This window comes from Anarhichas minor, unplaced genomic scaffold (assembly GCF_050575085.1).
Source record: "Anarhichas minor isolate MPS153535 unplaced genomic scaffold, ASM5057508v1 ptg000027l, whole genome shotgun sequence".
In the NCBI taxonomy this organism is placed as follows: domain Eukaryota; kingdom Metazoa; phylum Chordata; class Actinopteri; order Perciformes; family Anarhichadidae; genus Anarhichas; species Anarhichas minor.
The window spans coordinates 12,515,118-12,530,887 of record NW_027466473.1 but is presented as its reverse complement, the minus strand read 5'-3'; the positions used below and the strand labels follow the sequence as shown (position 1 = coordinate 12,530,887).

The window sequence follows — 15,770 nt, the reverse complement described above, 5'->3', positions numbered from 1 at the left end:
AACGGTGTTTATGGACAAACAATTATGTAAATGTAAGGAGCTGATTTGAAGTATGACTGCATTTGTCCACGATAGACAGCCCTGTGTCTGATAAAAGAGATAGCGGGGTACAGATGCAGTGGCTGTAAATCAGTTGAGGGATTAAGGGAGTAATTCTGTCATTGCTGAAGGCGGTTTCTTTGAGATAATAGCAGATGCATTGCAGAATCTAACAGCAGAATTGTGAATGTAACACACCTTGATACACATGAACAAACACACCCTCTTTTTCGCAAAGAGAAGGACATGTTCACAGACAGTTGATGGTGTCTTGTGTACTTTAATCACCTCAGTATCCAGGGATCGCATTCTCAAGCATGCTCCGTTTTTTCATTTGATTCAACAAACCCTCCTTTTCTTTTTTCTTTGTCTCCCTACACTCTTAATAATCCATGTCATATGTCACACTAATGTGTGTATGGTGTGCAAGACCGTTTGCGCGTACATTTATTTGCAAATATGTTCTGTGTGTTTTTAATGTCCACACTATAGGTACGACCAGGGAGGATACGCCATCGACGGCCAATCCCTGACAGAGCCGAGGTCAGTGGGCAGCGGAGCAAGGACGAACTGGAAAACGCTGAGCGACGTCAAGAATGAACAGCTGGGACACGGAGAGAAGGTGCAGTGCGTACATACACGGCACATAGCAGTGCGTGCATACACGGCACATAGCAGTGCGTGCATACACGGCACATAGCAGTGCGTGCATACACGGCACATAGCAGTGCGTGCATACACGGCACATAGCAGTGCGTACATACACGGCACATAGCAGTGCGTACATACTTTTGTTTGGCCTCAGGTGGAATATTCTGTGTTAAAGTCTGCACGACTCTCACTGATTCCTCTACACTAACTATTTCACTTTATTTTATATGGCTTTATATGACTTAAGAGAACAGGAGATCTACAGTAGATCATTTGCATTGCAGTATTATTTGGATCTCTGAGTCGGCTCTTCATGAAATAATTTGCCTGGAAGCAGATTGATATGCGAGTCAGAAAATCCTTCTTTCACTTGGGCAGCTGGCTACTGTTTGAAGACAAATGGAGAAAAAAAAGCAACTACAGGTGACGTAACATCAGCATAGCTACAGCACAACAGAGTTTGATAGCAGAACATCGTTCAGTAAACACGGGGTTTTGGGAATCAAAGAGTTAGAGCGTTGCTGTTTAAATCCAACGTTTTGCAGTAACACAGGAACAAATCCATCATGTTGACGGACTTACGACAACAGTGTGACTCTGGCATTTTCTTGATATATTTCACTTGCATGCTCTTACTATGGCTTAAGCTTTCTCTAGCCGCACATACAGTACAACCCACAGCGGAATTTATCTCGAAGCATCTCCAAGAAGTGTAGGAAATCACACATATGGACATCAGGCGAACATTATACGGGCTCATAACACTTAACAGTTTAACGGTCTTTGTTTAGCCATACAGAGATTACGTTGATGGCCTCTTCTTTAAAACCAGAGAAGATTTTGTGTGAACAGACATTTGTCCGTCTCGTTTGAATGTAAGCGTTTAGTCAAACATAAATCCACAGCCAGTCTTCCATTCATTGTAAATAGAGCTGTTTCAGGCTGTGCCTTTCTTTGACTTCATGGATTAGAGTCATGGTTCCCTTGTTTTAGCTGTGGGAGAGAGATAGTGATGCTCACATATTCGCAGGAATGGTTGAACTGCCACATGCTGTTGGAGCGTGTGAGAAGTCTCAAATTGAACCGTGTGCCATTTTAAGAAGTGTCAAGGCACAGAATAATGCAACGCTTTCAACTAAAAGAGTGAATGGAGGTGGTGTGTGCCACTCGTACACTTTCCATCTAATTAATTAGGTTTATCTCCGACTAGTCTCCCTCATCCCTCATGTTAAATTGGAAGCCACTTACGGGTAGCTTCAAGATCAATGTCGTTTCTGATGAAAATTTCTAATTATGTGTTGGAGTTGAGGAAGCCTATAGGGCATAACATTACCAGAAGGGAAGTAGTGCAGACTGAGAATGTGGGAGATTGGAAGAAAATCAAGGCACTTAAACTGCATGGATGGAAGAGAACAAGGCCACAGGAAGAAAAAAAGAATTAAAACAGAGTGAAGAGTGTGGCAAGAAAGAGAAATGTCGAGGATTATTTAGAACGGATACACAGGAATGGTTAACTGGCAGATTTAAAAATGAGAATGTGTTAACAATTAAAGCACAGATTATTTTTTTTACCTTCACTTATTCTCTTTGTCTCGTCTTCTTTTCTCTCCCTGCCCTGTGCACCCCGACCGTTCCTGTAACTGAACGGCTTTAAGGAAGAGGTTGTCTGTCACACACTCAGGCTGCTGCTTCGATAATAATAATGGAATCCAAATCATTAGCTTATACTTTGAAGGAATCTAATTTGACATTCTACCTGTTTGCCTCTACGTGTGTGTGTGTGTGTGTGTACAAGCCATTTCTAATTAGTGTGTGTGTGTGTGTGTGTGTGTGTGTGTGTCGGGGTTTTGGGACGAGCATTAAAGTTGGCACGTGCAGCCACGTCAATTATGTGAAGTAGATTTTCACTTGGTTGCCCTTCCACATACAAAATTTAATTGCATTTAGGTGCCAGAAGGTGACACAGTGGTGTGATAAGAATGAAAACTATTTTCAGACTGTTAGGTTTGTGTGTGTGTGTTTATGTGTGCATGTGTATGAATCTTTAGGTAAGTCTTGCACATATTTTAGTGTTTTTGTCTGTGAGCGTTCTCTGTGTGCAGCGTTAGTCATGCTGCTCTTCTAGGTTCTCCTCGGTGTGCTTAAGGGTTAAGACTTCGCCCTCAGGCTTCTGTGTACACACCGGAATACAGAGGGAGACGAAAGAGACACAGAAGAAGAAGAAAGGGAGAGATGACAAATGAAGGGGGATTCATTTTGAGTGGTCTACTTGTGATGGAAGCGCTGCGGTCCAGATCCTGCTGACCTCTATCCTCACGTTCTCTGTAGCATCTGCCAACATCACGAGCCTTCAACAAGCCCCCAAAGAAAGTGTCCAGTTCTGTTCTGTTCTTCCTGCCACGTCCACCCTCCTACCACCTTCCCCGCCCATCGCTTTCCCACCTCTTCAGCCTCCGAGCGTCTCCAATCTGCCCAAGTCGGCAAAATGTGATGAGGCAGGCACGCGGGCGGAAACATGGGAGTGGAGTGTTGTCGGGGATTGAGGGGGTGATGGCTGTTGCTCACGGGAGAAATTCTCCTAATTAAAAGAAGCTTCTTACCAAGTGTTTCCGGGGGTTCTCGCTGTGTGGCACGGGCACTGGGTAGATGGATGCGTGGACAGATTATGAGGATGTGAGTCAAAGTTAGCTAGCGGGAAGGAAGTGTCGGCGAGCTCTAAGTCTGACTGACAGTATCTGCAGAGGTCGTGGGGACACAGGACAACATCAATCATCTCACGCGGGATGCAGAGAACACAATGGCCTTTTCACATTCGAAGCTCCTGCTGAACACTTTACAGAAAGTGTGGGTTGTATAACGGTGGCAGCGTTGCTCAGTCAGTTTGTGTGTGTGTGTGTGTGTGTGTGTGTGTGTGAAGTTGGCCAGTGTCCTAGAGAGTCTTTGATAGACTCATTTAGGCCAACATTAGTAAAGAGTCTGGCCCGGCGCTCGCTTGTAGTTGTTGTTTTAGAATGCATTTTAAATGCTGGCTGTGATTCCAACGTCTTGTTCAAGGCCTGCTCTCCTGGTACAAAGAAATACCCTCTGGTGAAGCTTGGAAAAGGGATTTTTTCTTTTTCTGTGGTTTCTTACATGTATATCGTATTTTACAGCGTTGTGCTTGTTTGTATCCGTATGAGTGTGTGTGCATGCAGGCGTCTACATGTGCGCGCCTCTTCCCAATGAGACACAGTTCAACTGCTGTGTGCATTCTTCTTATTTATATTTATGGTAATTGAATGCTGTGCTTCTCCACAGGATGAGAGAACAGCATCCCCCCCCCCCCCCCCCCCCCCCGATTTAGCATTTCTTTCCTTTTTAGCTGTTGGTTTTTACAGTGTGAGTTCTGCCGCTTTAAGTGCTAATATCTGTTTGAATTACCGCAACATCGCTGCGTTTTAATTTGATTCTGTTTGACTGTTTGCACTTTAATTTAAATTCCTAACTGAAAGAAGTTTAGCCCATTGTATCTGTATTGCAAATGTGTACGTTTTGGCCTTTGCATATAACCTTGCAATGCATGCGTCTGTGTGCTGGTTTGTTCATGTGTGTTTGTGTGTGCGTGCATTAGCACAATTTATGTGTTCGAGAGGGAGAAAGGGATTCGTCTCATCTTGCATCTATTATGCATGGAACTCTCAAACTCCCTCTGCTCTCTTTTTAAACCGTTCCAAGATTGTTTGGAAGTCAAATAGAGATGTGTAAACAGCGTGCATCTACCAGCTGGACTGACTTGTTGGCAACAGTTTTACTGATGATACCAATTTTTATTTTTATTTTTTTTTTTAATGTTTCTCTTTTCACCCTAAGCAGCTTATTTATTCACATTATTAAAACTGTTGAAGGATGTCCTGCCTGCACTAGAAGCAGCACTTTTGCTCTTCCTCGTCTCTTCCTCTTCAGTTTGATGGGCTTTGGTTTCATTTGCTGTGTGCTGCAAATTTAAGATATAAAAATACCAATAGTGATCATACAAGAAAATGACAAAAGAATACTCGTACCATTTTTGTTGAGCGGAGGTTTGAGTTCACGTTTCTCTCTAATGTTGCGCTGTGTTTGACTTGAGTGTCAGGAACCATTCCGGCACACTTTACGTACCGATGGCAGCATTGTGTTCTTCACCCGTCGAACTGAAGCTACATGATGGTCATAATGAATGAACATGGCCTGTACAGTTATTACCATGCATGCCATGCATCGCCTCATGTGGTTGAGTGAACTTGTTGGAACTGGAATTCATCAGACCAGACAAAGTTGTTTTTTTCAGTTGACAGTTTTTTGTTTTTTTGCTGATGTTTCTTCACCCACTGGAAATGTGTCACAGTGGGCAGGAGAGCTACCTTCTAATCTGCTGTTGTGCCCCAGCAGAAAGGAGTTTGAAGCTTTGCGTGTGCTGAAATGTATCATCGGACCCAACCACTGTCATGTGATTTTTACCTCTTGTACTGTGAACGAGTGAAACCTCGTTGTGTTCTTGCAGCCTGAGCCACCTGGCGTCTTGTTCATTGAGCAAGATGCAGCCTCCTACATAACAACCGCTTTGATGGGGTCTCTGGTTCCTGTCCATTCATTGGACAGCTTCTTTTTTTTTTTAAAGATTTGTGCTTTTGAAAAGCTTAGCGACATCTTTTGCAACGCTCGGACTTGTTCTCCTGGCATACAAAAACATGGATTTTAAAAGTCTGTCAAATCACACCTGTTTGAATCCTTTTTAATGTGTGGGTTCGAAGATGGTACCTCAACCAGTACCGACCAATTCTGTAATTAGTTTTTTAAATAGTTTTTAAAGATGTGCCAGGTAGAAGTGCTCAACGAAAAATGACAAATTAATTTTATGTAAACATAACGGGACTTGATGATGACAATTATGTGTTGCGATTGCTCATGCGGATTAGTCATAGGGGCATGTGGCATATTACTCATGTGGCCTCTCAAACACAGCCGGAAAGAAGAAGCTGTTTGTCTGTCAAGCGGTTTAGGCTTGAATTCTCCATGCAATTGTTTTTTTTGGGGTTTTTTTCCACATTGACAATGGAAGTGAAAATGTCTTCATAACACAGTTTCACTCGAGTCTAAAACTCAGAAAAAAATGAATCAGATGGGTATGTACTGACATTTTAATGAACCGAAGCTATAAGGCAGTCACAAGCGCTGCTACAGTCATCTTCTGTTTTTAACATCTGCCAGTACTACGAGCAACCGGCAACACATTGAAAGGCTGACAGTTAAACAGGGAAACTAAATGATCCATAACAATGGTACCCTAATTCGTCCTTTATCATCACTTCCTTCCCGCCGCAGTCATCCTGTGTTTTGTCAATTTACCACATTTTTTGTGACTTGAATTATGCTTTTGAAGGTCAATGTTAATTAGCTGGTGAATCATGCTGCTACGTTGTCTTTTCTCCCTGCTCCAGCAGGACAAATTTCACTGTTGCATTTAATGCAATGCTCTTAAAATATGTCTGCTCAGGATTTGGTGAAGGCACGTCATTTGACCAGACCTCTACCTTCAGATTCTCCAAAGTGTAGAATAACATACAATACAATGCATAATATTGCAGCACAAACATTTTCTATAATGAAGTTTAAATAATTGTAATTAATGTTTAAGGTCTGCTTTGGTAGATTGTTTTCATTATAAGACTTGATTTGCAGGTTAGATTTCTCCTCTGCACAATATTGTCTAAAGGGGCAGCGCCTGCAAATTTACTGCAGCGTCTTAGACGTTGAAATTGCAGCAGTTTGATGTGATTTGGTAGTTGTTGTTTTTTGTTTTTTTTTGTATTGATCTCGATCTAATTCCCATAATTAGATTTATTATTTTTTTTTCTCTCCTCTCAGGCGGACTATTTCAGCTGTTTGGCGACACTGCTGTACATTCGTAAGGAGAATTGTCTGTACCAGGCCTGTCCATCTGCAGACTGCAACAAGAAGGTCGTCGACCAACAGAACGGACTGTACCGCTGCGAAAAGTGTAACCGAGAGTTCCCCAACTTCAAATACAGACTCCTACTTTCTGTAAGTGCATAAAGTGCACATCGTTTACGCTTGTTTTGTCACACATGCTGTGCCGCTGACTTTGAGGAAGATTGTAACTTATGTGATCACACGTACACACTCAAACGCCCACACATGAATAATCTCTCGCCCTTTCATCATCTCTCTCTCTCTGTCTGACTCTCAGGCCAACTTGGCAGACTTCGGGGATAACCAGTGGGTGACATGCTTCCAGGAGACAGCTGAGGTCCTGTTAGGTCACAGTGCAGAAACACTGGGACAGCTCAGAGACACAGTGAGACGCACACACACAAGGATATGCTACCACACACTGTTTCCTGTAAACCATTTGCCCTGACTCTGTATTTACATTGTTGTGTTTGTGCTCGTAAGGACGAAACTGCATTCGATGAAGTCTTTCAGAAAACCAACTTCACAACTCACATCTTCAGGAACCGAGTCAAGCTGGAGACGTACAACGTAAGTTGCCTTAAACACGAGCACAATAGAATTTGATGCAATGCAATTTAGTTTCCCAGGAATGAAAGAGCAGAATATAATGACGGACAGTGGTGCTCGTCATTGTCCTGCAAGCTGGGAGAAATGTTTTAATGATCTCTACATGCGGGAGTACTTGACCCTAGTAGTTCTGGGAAAAAGGACTAAAAACAGTAGATGCTCTTATTTAGGGTCAATTTCACAATCAAACCAAAACGTTGCGACCAGCTGCAGTAAGTGTGTGTGTGTGTGTGTTACAGCAGTTCCTTTTTATAACACAGTTGCCTTATTTTAGTTATGAAATTGTAATTGGAAATTGCAGCACTTAATATTTGTCAAACGTACAAGCTTATTATTGGCTGAAAAAGTAGAAGTTCCTGAAGTTTTTTTTTGGTGACTGATGGACTTTGGTTACAACATGATGAGGAGGCAAAGCTTGTGGTTTTTGCTGATTTAGTATTTTGAAAGTTTTTATGGATCAGCAGCGGTTGCAGGCAGAGGTGGGAGGGATTCTCTCCAAATAATGAATCGCATAAAGGGGTACAAGGAGCTTGCTTGGTGAAATCCTCAGTCAGTACAACAAAGAAAAAGTGAACATTTATTGTTTTATACGACGCATCCCCTCATCTTGAGCATGATACATTGACGTGTGGTGTTTTATTTAATAGGCCGCCTGCCTGCCAACCATGAATTTGTAACAACCAGACTCGTCGTCTGTTATTATCTTCGGCTGAACTGCCGTCCTGAGCATTTTAAAGCCACTAAACAAGATGCGCACAATGCAACACAATCATAACGCACCGTCAGTCACACAACATGAATCCAAAACCATTTCAATTAGTGTCATAGTGACAAGGGAGTTGTTATGTATCCACCAGTGCATTTTGGGCAACCGAAAACAAATACAGCTGTGGATTCATTTCTCTTAATTAGGCACTAATTAGCATTTAGCTATTGTCTGTCTAAGCCTAATTAGCTTAATTATTCAGTGGCTAATTTGATACTGGCGGCACATGCCGAGAGTCAGTGGAATGATTGAAATGTAGGATGAGCTCTGAACGGTCTGTGTCCCGACCCCAAGAAAACCTCCAAGGAACGCTATGCAAAGAAAAAAAATCGTTCTTTATAGTCCGGAAAATGATGTAGAAGCCTTTTTGAGGAGAAGTTACACAAAGTCTACGGAAAGTATTGACATTGAAGAGGAATGCTCACTCACAAAATGAAATGGTCTTGACCGTCTGTTTGCAGTAAATGTCAGCGCACCACTGCTACTCACTATTGAACAAGAATGAGCCTGAAGCCTCAGCAGATGCTAGAGGCTGCGATTTTCATTACCGACCACAATAAAGAAGTGTTGGTCATGACATGCACTAACATACCGATGATTAGTGGTGGAGCTCAAAATACAGTTTGTCTTCATGGCTGCATTACAGGAAGAGTCGTAGGATACAAGTCCGGATGTTCTCTGTAAATCATCCTCTGAGCATCACGAATCTCTGTGGATTTCTGCACGTAGAAATACGAATCCAGAGGTGAAAAAAAAAAGAAATGAAAATGCATTTATTTTCAAGTGAGAATCACTTAAACATAACTCATTAAAGGCACAGTGCGTAGGATTTGGTGGCATGTAGCGGTGTAGTTGAAGAATTGTGAATACTCCGCTCATTCCTACCCAGAGCCAGTGTTTGGTTTTGTCCGTTCTGGGCTACCGTAGAAACATGGCGGTGCAACACAGCCGACCGCGTGAAGGGGATCCTCTCCCAAAACAACGGTTCTTCGTTTCAGGATATTATACACCAATTAATACATTTTTTATGAATATCATATTTCATTTCTGCAATGGGATCACCAGCAATCCTACACTCTGTGCCTTTTTTAATGAATTGCACAACAAGCACATGTCACTAAAGTCTGTATTTTGCAGAGCATGCCAGTATTTGAACCAGAGAAAGTGAGGCCGATGCATTATTTAGGAAAAAGTTAATGCTACACCTCCCCCTCCAAAAATATCTACAGCTATAATCATGAAAATGTGTTTTGGTTGTGTAATTGATGATGCTGCTCTAAACGATGAAGCTGCTAATTCCACATCAAAGGTGAGGAGCAGAAGTGTGCCAAACACCAGACAAGTGCTGAACAGCTGTTGGTGACATTTTTAGGAACTGATGCCAATAACAGCAACACTATACAGGTACAAATTCAAATATGTTAGTTTCCTGCACCTTTTTGATTTATTGTCGTAGTCTTGATCTAAAGCCCAAAAGGAACAACATCAAAATTGATCATTTCAGTATGCCACAAAGATAATGAGGTTTGAGCAGATCCATGTCCTACACGGGGCTTATCAATAGATTCAGGTTTTATTTTCAGTGGGTGTTAGTCAAAGTTTATGTTTTTGTTTCAAAACTTCTGATTGAAAAAGACGAGCACCGAAAGAGTATGTGATCCGCTGGTTCAGTGCGTCTGTCTACCTGATCTTCAGTTCTTTCCCGTAGACTTTTGAGTGTAACGCCAGACAAAAAAGATCAGACGTCTACCACAGTGTCTTCATAAAAATAGAACAATGTAATGACATGTCGGAGCTTAACAAGATTAATGAAGTAACAAAATGTGTGCTTTGTCATTTTTCATAACAAGGACAAAGAGAAAGTTTGTTCCCTTGCATAGAAACTCAAGTTTGAATTATTTCCGGGCAGAGATGATAAACTACCAATCTACTTAACAAGCACAATGCACCTTAAGTTTTGAGCCATCAGCTATCAAATTAAACCGCACAAGCCTATAGCTTCATGTTACACAGTTGGTGATAATACAAGACTTGAACTAATGACTATCTGGAGGTGTTGGGCACAGGCAATAAGTAAAAAAATCAAAACAGAAGATATAAAGGTCGGCACCTTCAGCTTCCTGAAGAAGAAAACATTCATGTTGTTGCACTCAGCTGTTCAAATGAAAGGGTGGAAATAGAGAGCTAAAGGGAGAAGTTCAGGTTCCCTGCCTGCTTTTCTCACTCCTGTCCAACCCTGCGTGAAGTGGACTTGATTGTCATATTGTCTGTTTTGAAAAGATACCAAAAATGTTGGAAGCAGCCCCCCCCCCCCCTCCAAGTCAGGCGTCAGAAAGGTGTGCGGTGAGAGGATTTCAGACGCTGTTCGGCCATCCAACAAGCACTTCTGTTGAAGCATACGGGCCCCTTATCGCTGTTGTAGTCCGCGTGAGTCCGGAGCTTTGAAGATTGGAGCGTTTGATGTTCCACACAGGAAGTGATTGTTTTTTTATGTTTAGGCAGCAGCTCCATCCTTCTGTTTTAGACGGAATATGTTTTTGATAGTTGCTGTTGCATGATCGACACATGGAGTGATCTCTGAAAGCACACGGTACACTCACCACTGCTAATCACCAGTCATTTTCCACCTTGATAGTTTATGATGAAGAAACAGCTGCTTAACTTTAATGACAACATCTGGTATAAACCTAAAACTGATAAACACACAAATAACGTTTAGGAGGTAGATTAGAGTCTAAACCAATATACAAAAAAATGCAATATAGTATTTAAATATAATTCCGTTTTGACTGTCATGTTTCATTAAGGTGGAGCCCCACAGAGGCCCGAGAGTGGGCAGAGAATCAGCACTTCAGTGTAGTAGAGGCCCATCTCATCTCCTAGCGGAGTTAATGGGATTCAGATGATGGTAATGATCAGATTTGGCCTGAAGAATTGGATTTACTGAGCTCAGATGACTGCATTTTCCCCATAAACATCTTCTCTGCATTTGTTTAAAAGGCTACCAAAGATGATTAATGCACTTAGAATTTGGGAAAGTGTATCTGATTTCCAACTAATAACTAGATGCAATATATTGAGTCCTGGTGAGTGTTTGAGTCCATTCCAAGCCGGATGGTTGTTCGTTTTGAATATACTGTATTAATAATGTATGTAGACGTATACGGTTTGTGTGCGTGTGCGTGAGAATGTGTCTGAAGTGAATAAATGGCTTTAGTCTCAATGAATAAATTAGTGTCAGAGGCAGGCCATTGAGAGACACACTCACACTCACTTTACATCAACAAACCACACTCGTGGTAATCCTTGTCAACATCACATTCGGGTCTTTTCGTCGTCCTTGTGCGCGTGCAAAGGGGGTTGAGAAGATTCTTATATGGCTGAAGGTGAAAGCCACCAGTGTGTAAATGATGCACAGAAATATTCCTCGAGGCGGCCGCTCAAAGCCTTTCTGAATGTGAACATTTACATAATTGGTTCCGTTACTTTCTTCTATAACTCGTATCTGACAATGAGCATTCATGACTGGGTGGATGAGACAATTATCAAAGACACTTAACGATACAGCAGCCTTTCAGTATACTTTTGATGACGCTCATTGTGTTTTTATTAAGAAAGAAACGTTAATTCAACTTGACAGAAGATAGTTCATGCCACTGTTTTAAAATAAAATCGGGCTGCTTTATTGTAATCTGTGCTGTTTCTGTATGTTATTGTTTATGTCACATCTAGCGATGGAGCCAGCTTTTAAAGTTGATGAGATAAATAGAAAATGATGTAACCGTGAAATATACAGGATACAATAAGACAGAGTCTACAGCTACGTCAGCAGCTGTTTGAGGCTGTGCCTATACAGCGGTGCTTTGAGCTACATGCTAACAATGACAATGCTAAGATTCTGGTGTTTAACAGGTAAAATGTTAACTTAGGTTAGTGTGATAGCATGCCGACATCTGAAGAAGCTGAAGGTATGTTTATAGATTTGATATGATTCTCATTCACATCGGTTTATTGTATTCTTAAATTTCATGTCATTTCCTTGTTCAGTATCTCACTGATTCTGTGTGAGCCGTGTGTGTGTGTGTGTGTGTGTGTGTGTGTGTGTGTGTGTGTGTGTGTGTGTGTGTGTGTGTGTGTGTGTGTGTGTGTGTGTGTGTGTGTGTGTGTGTGTGTGTGTGTGTGTGTGTGTGTGTGTGTGTGTGTGTGTGTGTGTGTGTGTGTGTGTGTGTGTGTGTGTGTGTGTGTGTGTGTGTGTATTCTTCGAGGAAAAACCCCACGGTCTGAAATTGAGTCGGCGGGTAGGGGTTGAATGTTAGGCCCCTGGGTAATTGTTTTCTCCAGATGTGATTGGAATATTACTTTCCAAGCATTAAATTAACGAGCCGTCGTTCACAGTTTCCCCTCCTTTGTAAGACCATTATTTTTAAATATGTTGTCACCTTTCGTCAAGTGGAACCTTTGTCTCGACAGCCCCCCGTATTGTTTAATTTTCCTGCTATCCTCGGGTAGATGCAAATTGAAAATACTAATAGAGGTGTTAAACCACATATAAGATAATGGGCAAAAGTTAAGTCCGTGATGCTGGCTATGCTGGCTGAATTGATTAATGATTTATCGAGTGAGTTTGTAATGGAAATGATCTTTTGGCTCTCTTAGTGAGAAACCGCTGCTTTATGTGATGTGAATTACATCCTGCTGATGGTGGCTGTTCCTACATACAGTACGTTATAATAACTGATTCTCATGTGGTATTAGATGTGGACTCCTACTAAACAAGTTAAATTAGAGCATACCTTTTATTTTTTTTAATTAAAGATTAAAAACTTCCAACATGCTGCTTTTGTGGACTTTTAAAGTGGTACATTCCACCTCTTACACACTGTTCCCTCACAGATTGCAGTCACCACAGAGGTTTTCAAGGTTGTCGAGTTAGAGGCCGATATATAGACCCAAGTATGTTGAGAAATCCTTGAATTCATCATTTGTATCTACAGAGGCATCTGTCGTCTCCAGCAGTGGTTCCCACAGTGGGGGGCCTTGGTGACAAGCGAAGGACGCTGCAAGATTTATTTATTTCATTATTTGCTTACTGTGCGAATCTTAAGTTTCACCACATAAAAAGTCTTCCATTAACTAAATTCTTTTGCATTCACAAACATTTCAAAACAGAAGAACTAAGCGATGCATAACAAAATCATCGTATCGTCAGTTTTCCAGGTGTGCAGTCAAAAATAGTGACCGTCCGAGCAAGCGGTATAAAGATTTGTCCATATTACAACAGCTCAAAGAAATGCTGATGCAGATGTTGCCTATGAAATTCCTACGAAGGTGTGCCGTAAAAAATGTGGGACCACTGATTTACAGAAAGCCAAGAGCAGATGGACCGTTCAGTACTCCACCGTGTCAGTAGTGATTTACACCGCTGACACAGACCACTCAAACAGAGACCTGTTGGTTTCAGTGCTTTCTCTTACAGCATTTATCTCTTACAGCATTTATCTCTTGAATGATGCTGATCATAGAGGCTTGACACGTCTATTCATCAGATGTTGCTGCACTTAACTGAAGATTTTCCTTCCCCTCCTCAGGATGAGAGCCGAGTGAAGGTAACCGTCATGGAAGTCCAGCCACTCGACCACAGGGAATACAGCAGGAGGCTCCTCAGTAACATCCGCAAATTGGCCGGCTGAATATAGTCCCGGCCGTCCACGCGGCTGCCTGGCGATTCAACATTTCTTCTGCTGGTCTCTGACTGGTGTCCGGCTTTTTCCGACATGGAGCATATCTGACAGAGGCAGCGGGGCGGTCAGTGACTCATCTGATTAAATGGCAGCCGAACAAAAGACTGATATTTAGTTGTTCACTTCAGCGGGCCATTTGTGAAACACTGGAACATGATGGAAATGACTTTTACCGTTTTAATTTGTTGACATTTTAACAACGAGCTTTCGCTATTTCATTACACAGAACTGTGTTTGAGATCTACACACATTTTTATCGTAATTCATGTGTCGTACACGCTCCCACGGTTTTCTTTTTTTCTTTTTTAATACAAATGATTCATCTTTGTTTCCAATCTGTGGTGGTGATGCTCAGTGTTGGTTGAGTGAGACATGGATGAGTCAGATTTGATTTAATTTTCATTGTTGCGTTTTAAATACGAAAGCGTGGCCAAAGTGTGTGTGGGAGATTCACGTGTTGGCATTTGTTTTAACTTTCTTACCGACCGTGTCTTCAGCTTGTTCAAATTATTCTTTGTATTTAAAAAAAAAAGTGTTTGGTTTGTTTCTGCACCTCCAAAAATGTCCAAATAAGAAAAGTGATTAAAAGGATGTCGGAATAAAATCAGTGTTCGTCTTTATCCCTGTTACACAATCACAACCCAATTTCACCAAATCCTCGTCACACAAACGTCACATCTTTTGTGTTTCACGTGTGGGGAATAGAAAATGATGCATTGAGGGATTTACTGACCACCCAGCAGCTACGAGCCTCAGTAACTGCACACAAACGAGCCACAATAGATTTCAATCAATTCATTTTGCACTGATTAATCCATCCAAATCAGTTTATCAGGAGTTATTGATATATATATATATATACAGCTTGGAAGTACTGATTAATGTGATATAATGATAAATAACAGTAGGTTATGTTGTCCCTCAGTTAAACCCAGCACAAACCCTGTTTAAGAATCACACATTTCACTGATGAATCAGGCTTTCTACTCCTCTTAGCTGCATCATGAAAAGCTGTTTTACACTCTAGTTGAAATCATTGTCAAATTGAATATATTAACATTTTAAACCACGTTTTGTTCACTGTTGGTATACGTTCGGACAGCGCTTCTGTGACGTGCCTCTGCTAAAGCTGTGGCTCAAGGGCATGGCACTGATTTATGTTGGCAGCAAGCCGTCTGCTCCCCGCGTTCTGAGCACCATCTCCTGCCTGCTGCCATGCTGAGTGTGTGGAGGTTTGGGAGATTAAACACACACACTGATCTTTTCATCCCGGTGTCACCTTTCCCTTAACTTGTTCCGTTATCTCTGTCTTCCTTCTTTTCTTTTGTTCTTTTGTTCTAAGGCCAAAGTCTCTCTAATCATCTATTGTTAACGACCACACAAGCAGACCTAATGCAGTGCAGCGTCGTGGCCCAACGTGTAACACAGACTGCATTTTGAACCTCAAGTGAAAATAATAAAAGGAACTAAGTGAATGATAAAAGGATGCTTTTGATTCATGTGTCACTGCTGAACAAAAGGGAATGGTCCCACACAATTCAAAATAACGGTTCACATAACAACCTTTACTCTGAAACCTTGCCAAGACATTTTATTTTCCTGGCACAAGCAGGTGCAGCGGTTGTAACTCTGTGTTCTGTTCAGCAATTCTAAAAAGGAGTCTGTGAGATCAGAAAGTCATTTCCAACTTAAAGCCTTGCTGGTGATTGAGACTTAAGATGGAGACATGTCAGTCTGCAGCCCCAAGGCATTATGGGACAGAGGAGGACACAGTGAAGAGATTAAGAGAAATACATTTTTTTTGTATTACCCCCAAGAGAACTTTATGGGACGTGCTAAGCAGTTTGTGAACTGATTTGCTGGTAAGGTTGTCATATCTTCTTTCTGGGAATGTGGGACCTTCAGTCTGGTGAATATGCAGTTTGTCTCTATCTGCAGAATGTCAGGCTACAAGGACAGCCAATGGAAATGAGCCGCGGTTATCGTGGAGGTCGTAGCCCTGATCACAGTCTATA

General features: G+C 41.7%; 1 protein-coding gene across 1 annotated transcript in view; it reads left to right on the top strand.

The window, feature by feature from the left end:
- LOC142959817 (replication protein A 70 kDa DNA-binding subunit-like) overlaps positions 1-14,359 on the top strand; it is a 33,914-nt gene extending 19,555 nt beyond the window's left edge. The window contains exons 13-17 of the mRNA XM_076101297.1: positions 532-661; positions 6,574-6,750; positions 6,917-7,024; positions 7,123-7,209; positions 13,603-14,359. Coding sequence (XP_075957412.1) covers positions 532-661; positions 6,574-6,750; positions 6,917-7,024; positions 7,123-7,209; positions 13,603-13,704 — 604 coding nt within the window. The 3' untranslated portion in view covers positions 13,705-14,359. The remainder of the gene's footprint in view (positions 1-531; positions 662-6,573; positions 6,751-6,916; positions 7,025-7,122; positions 7,210-13,602) is intronic.
- Positions 14,360-15,770: the final 1,411 nt, after the last annotated feature.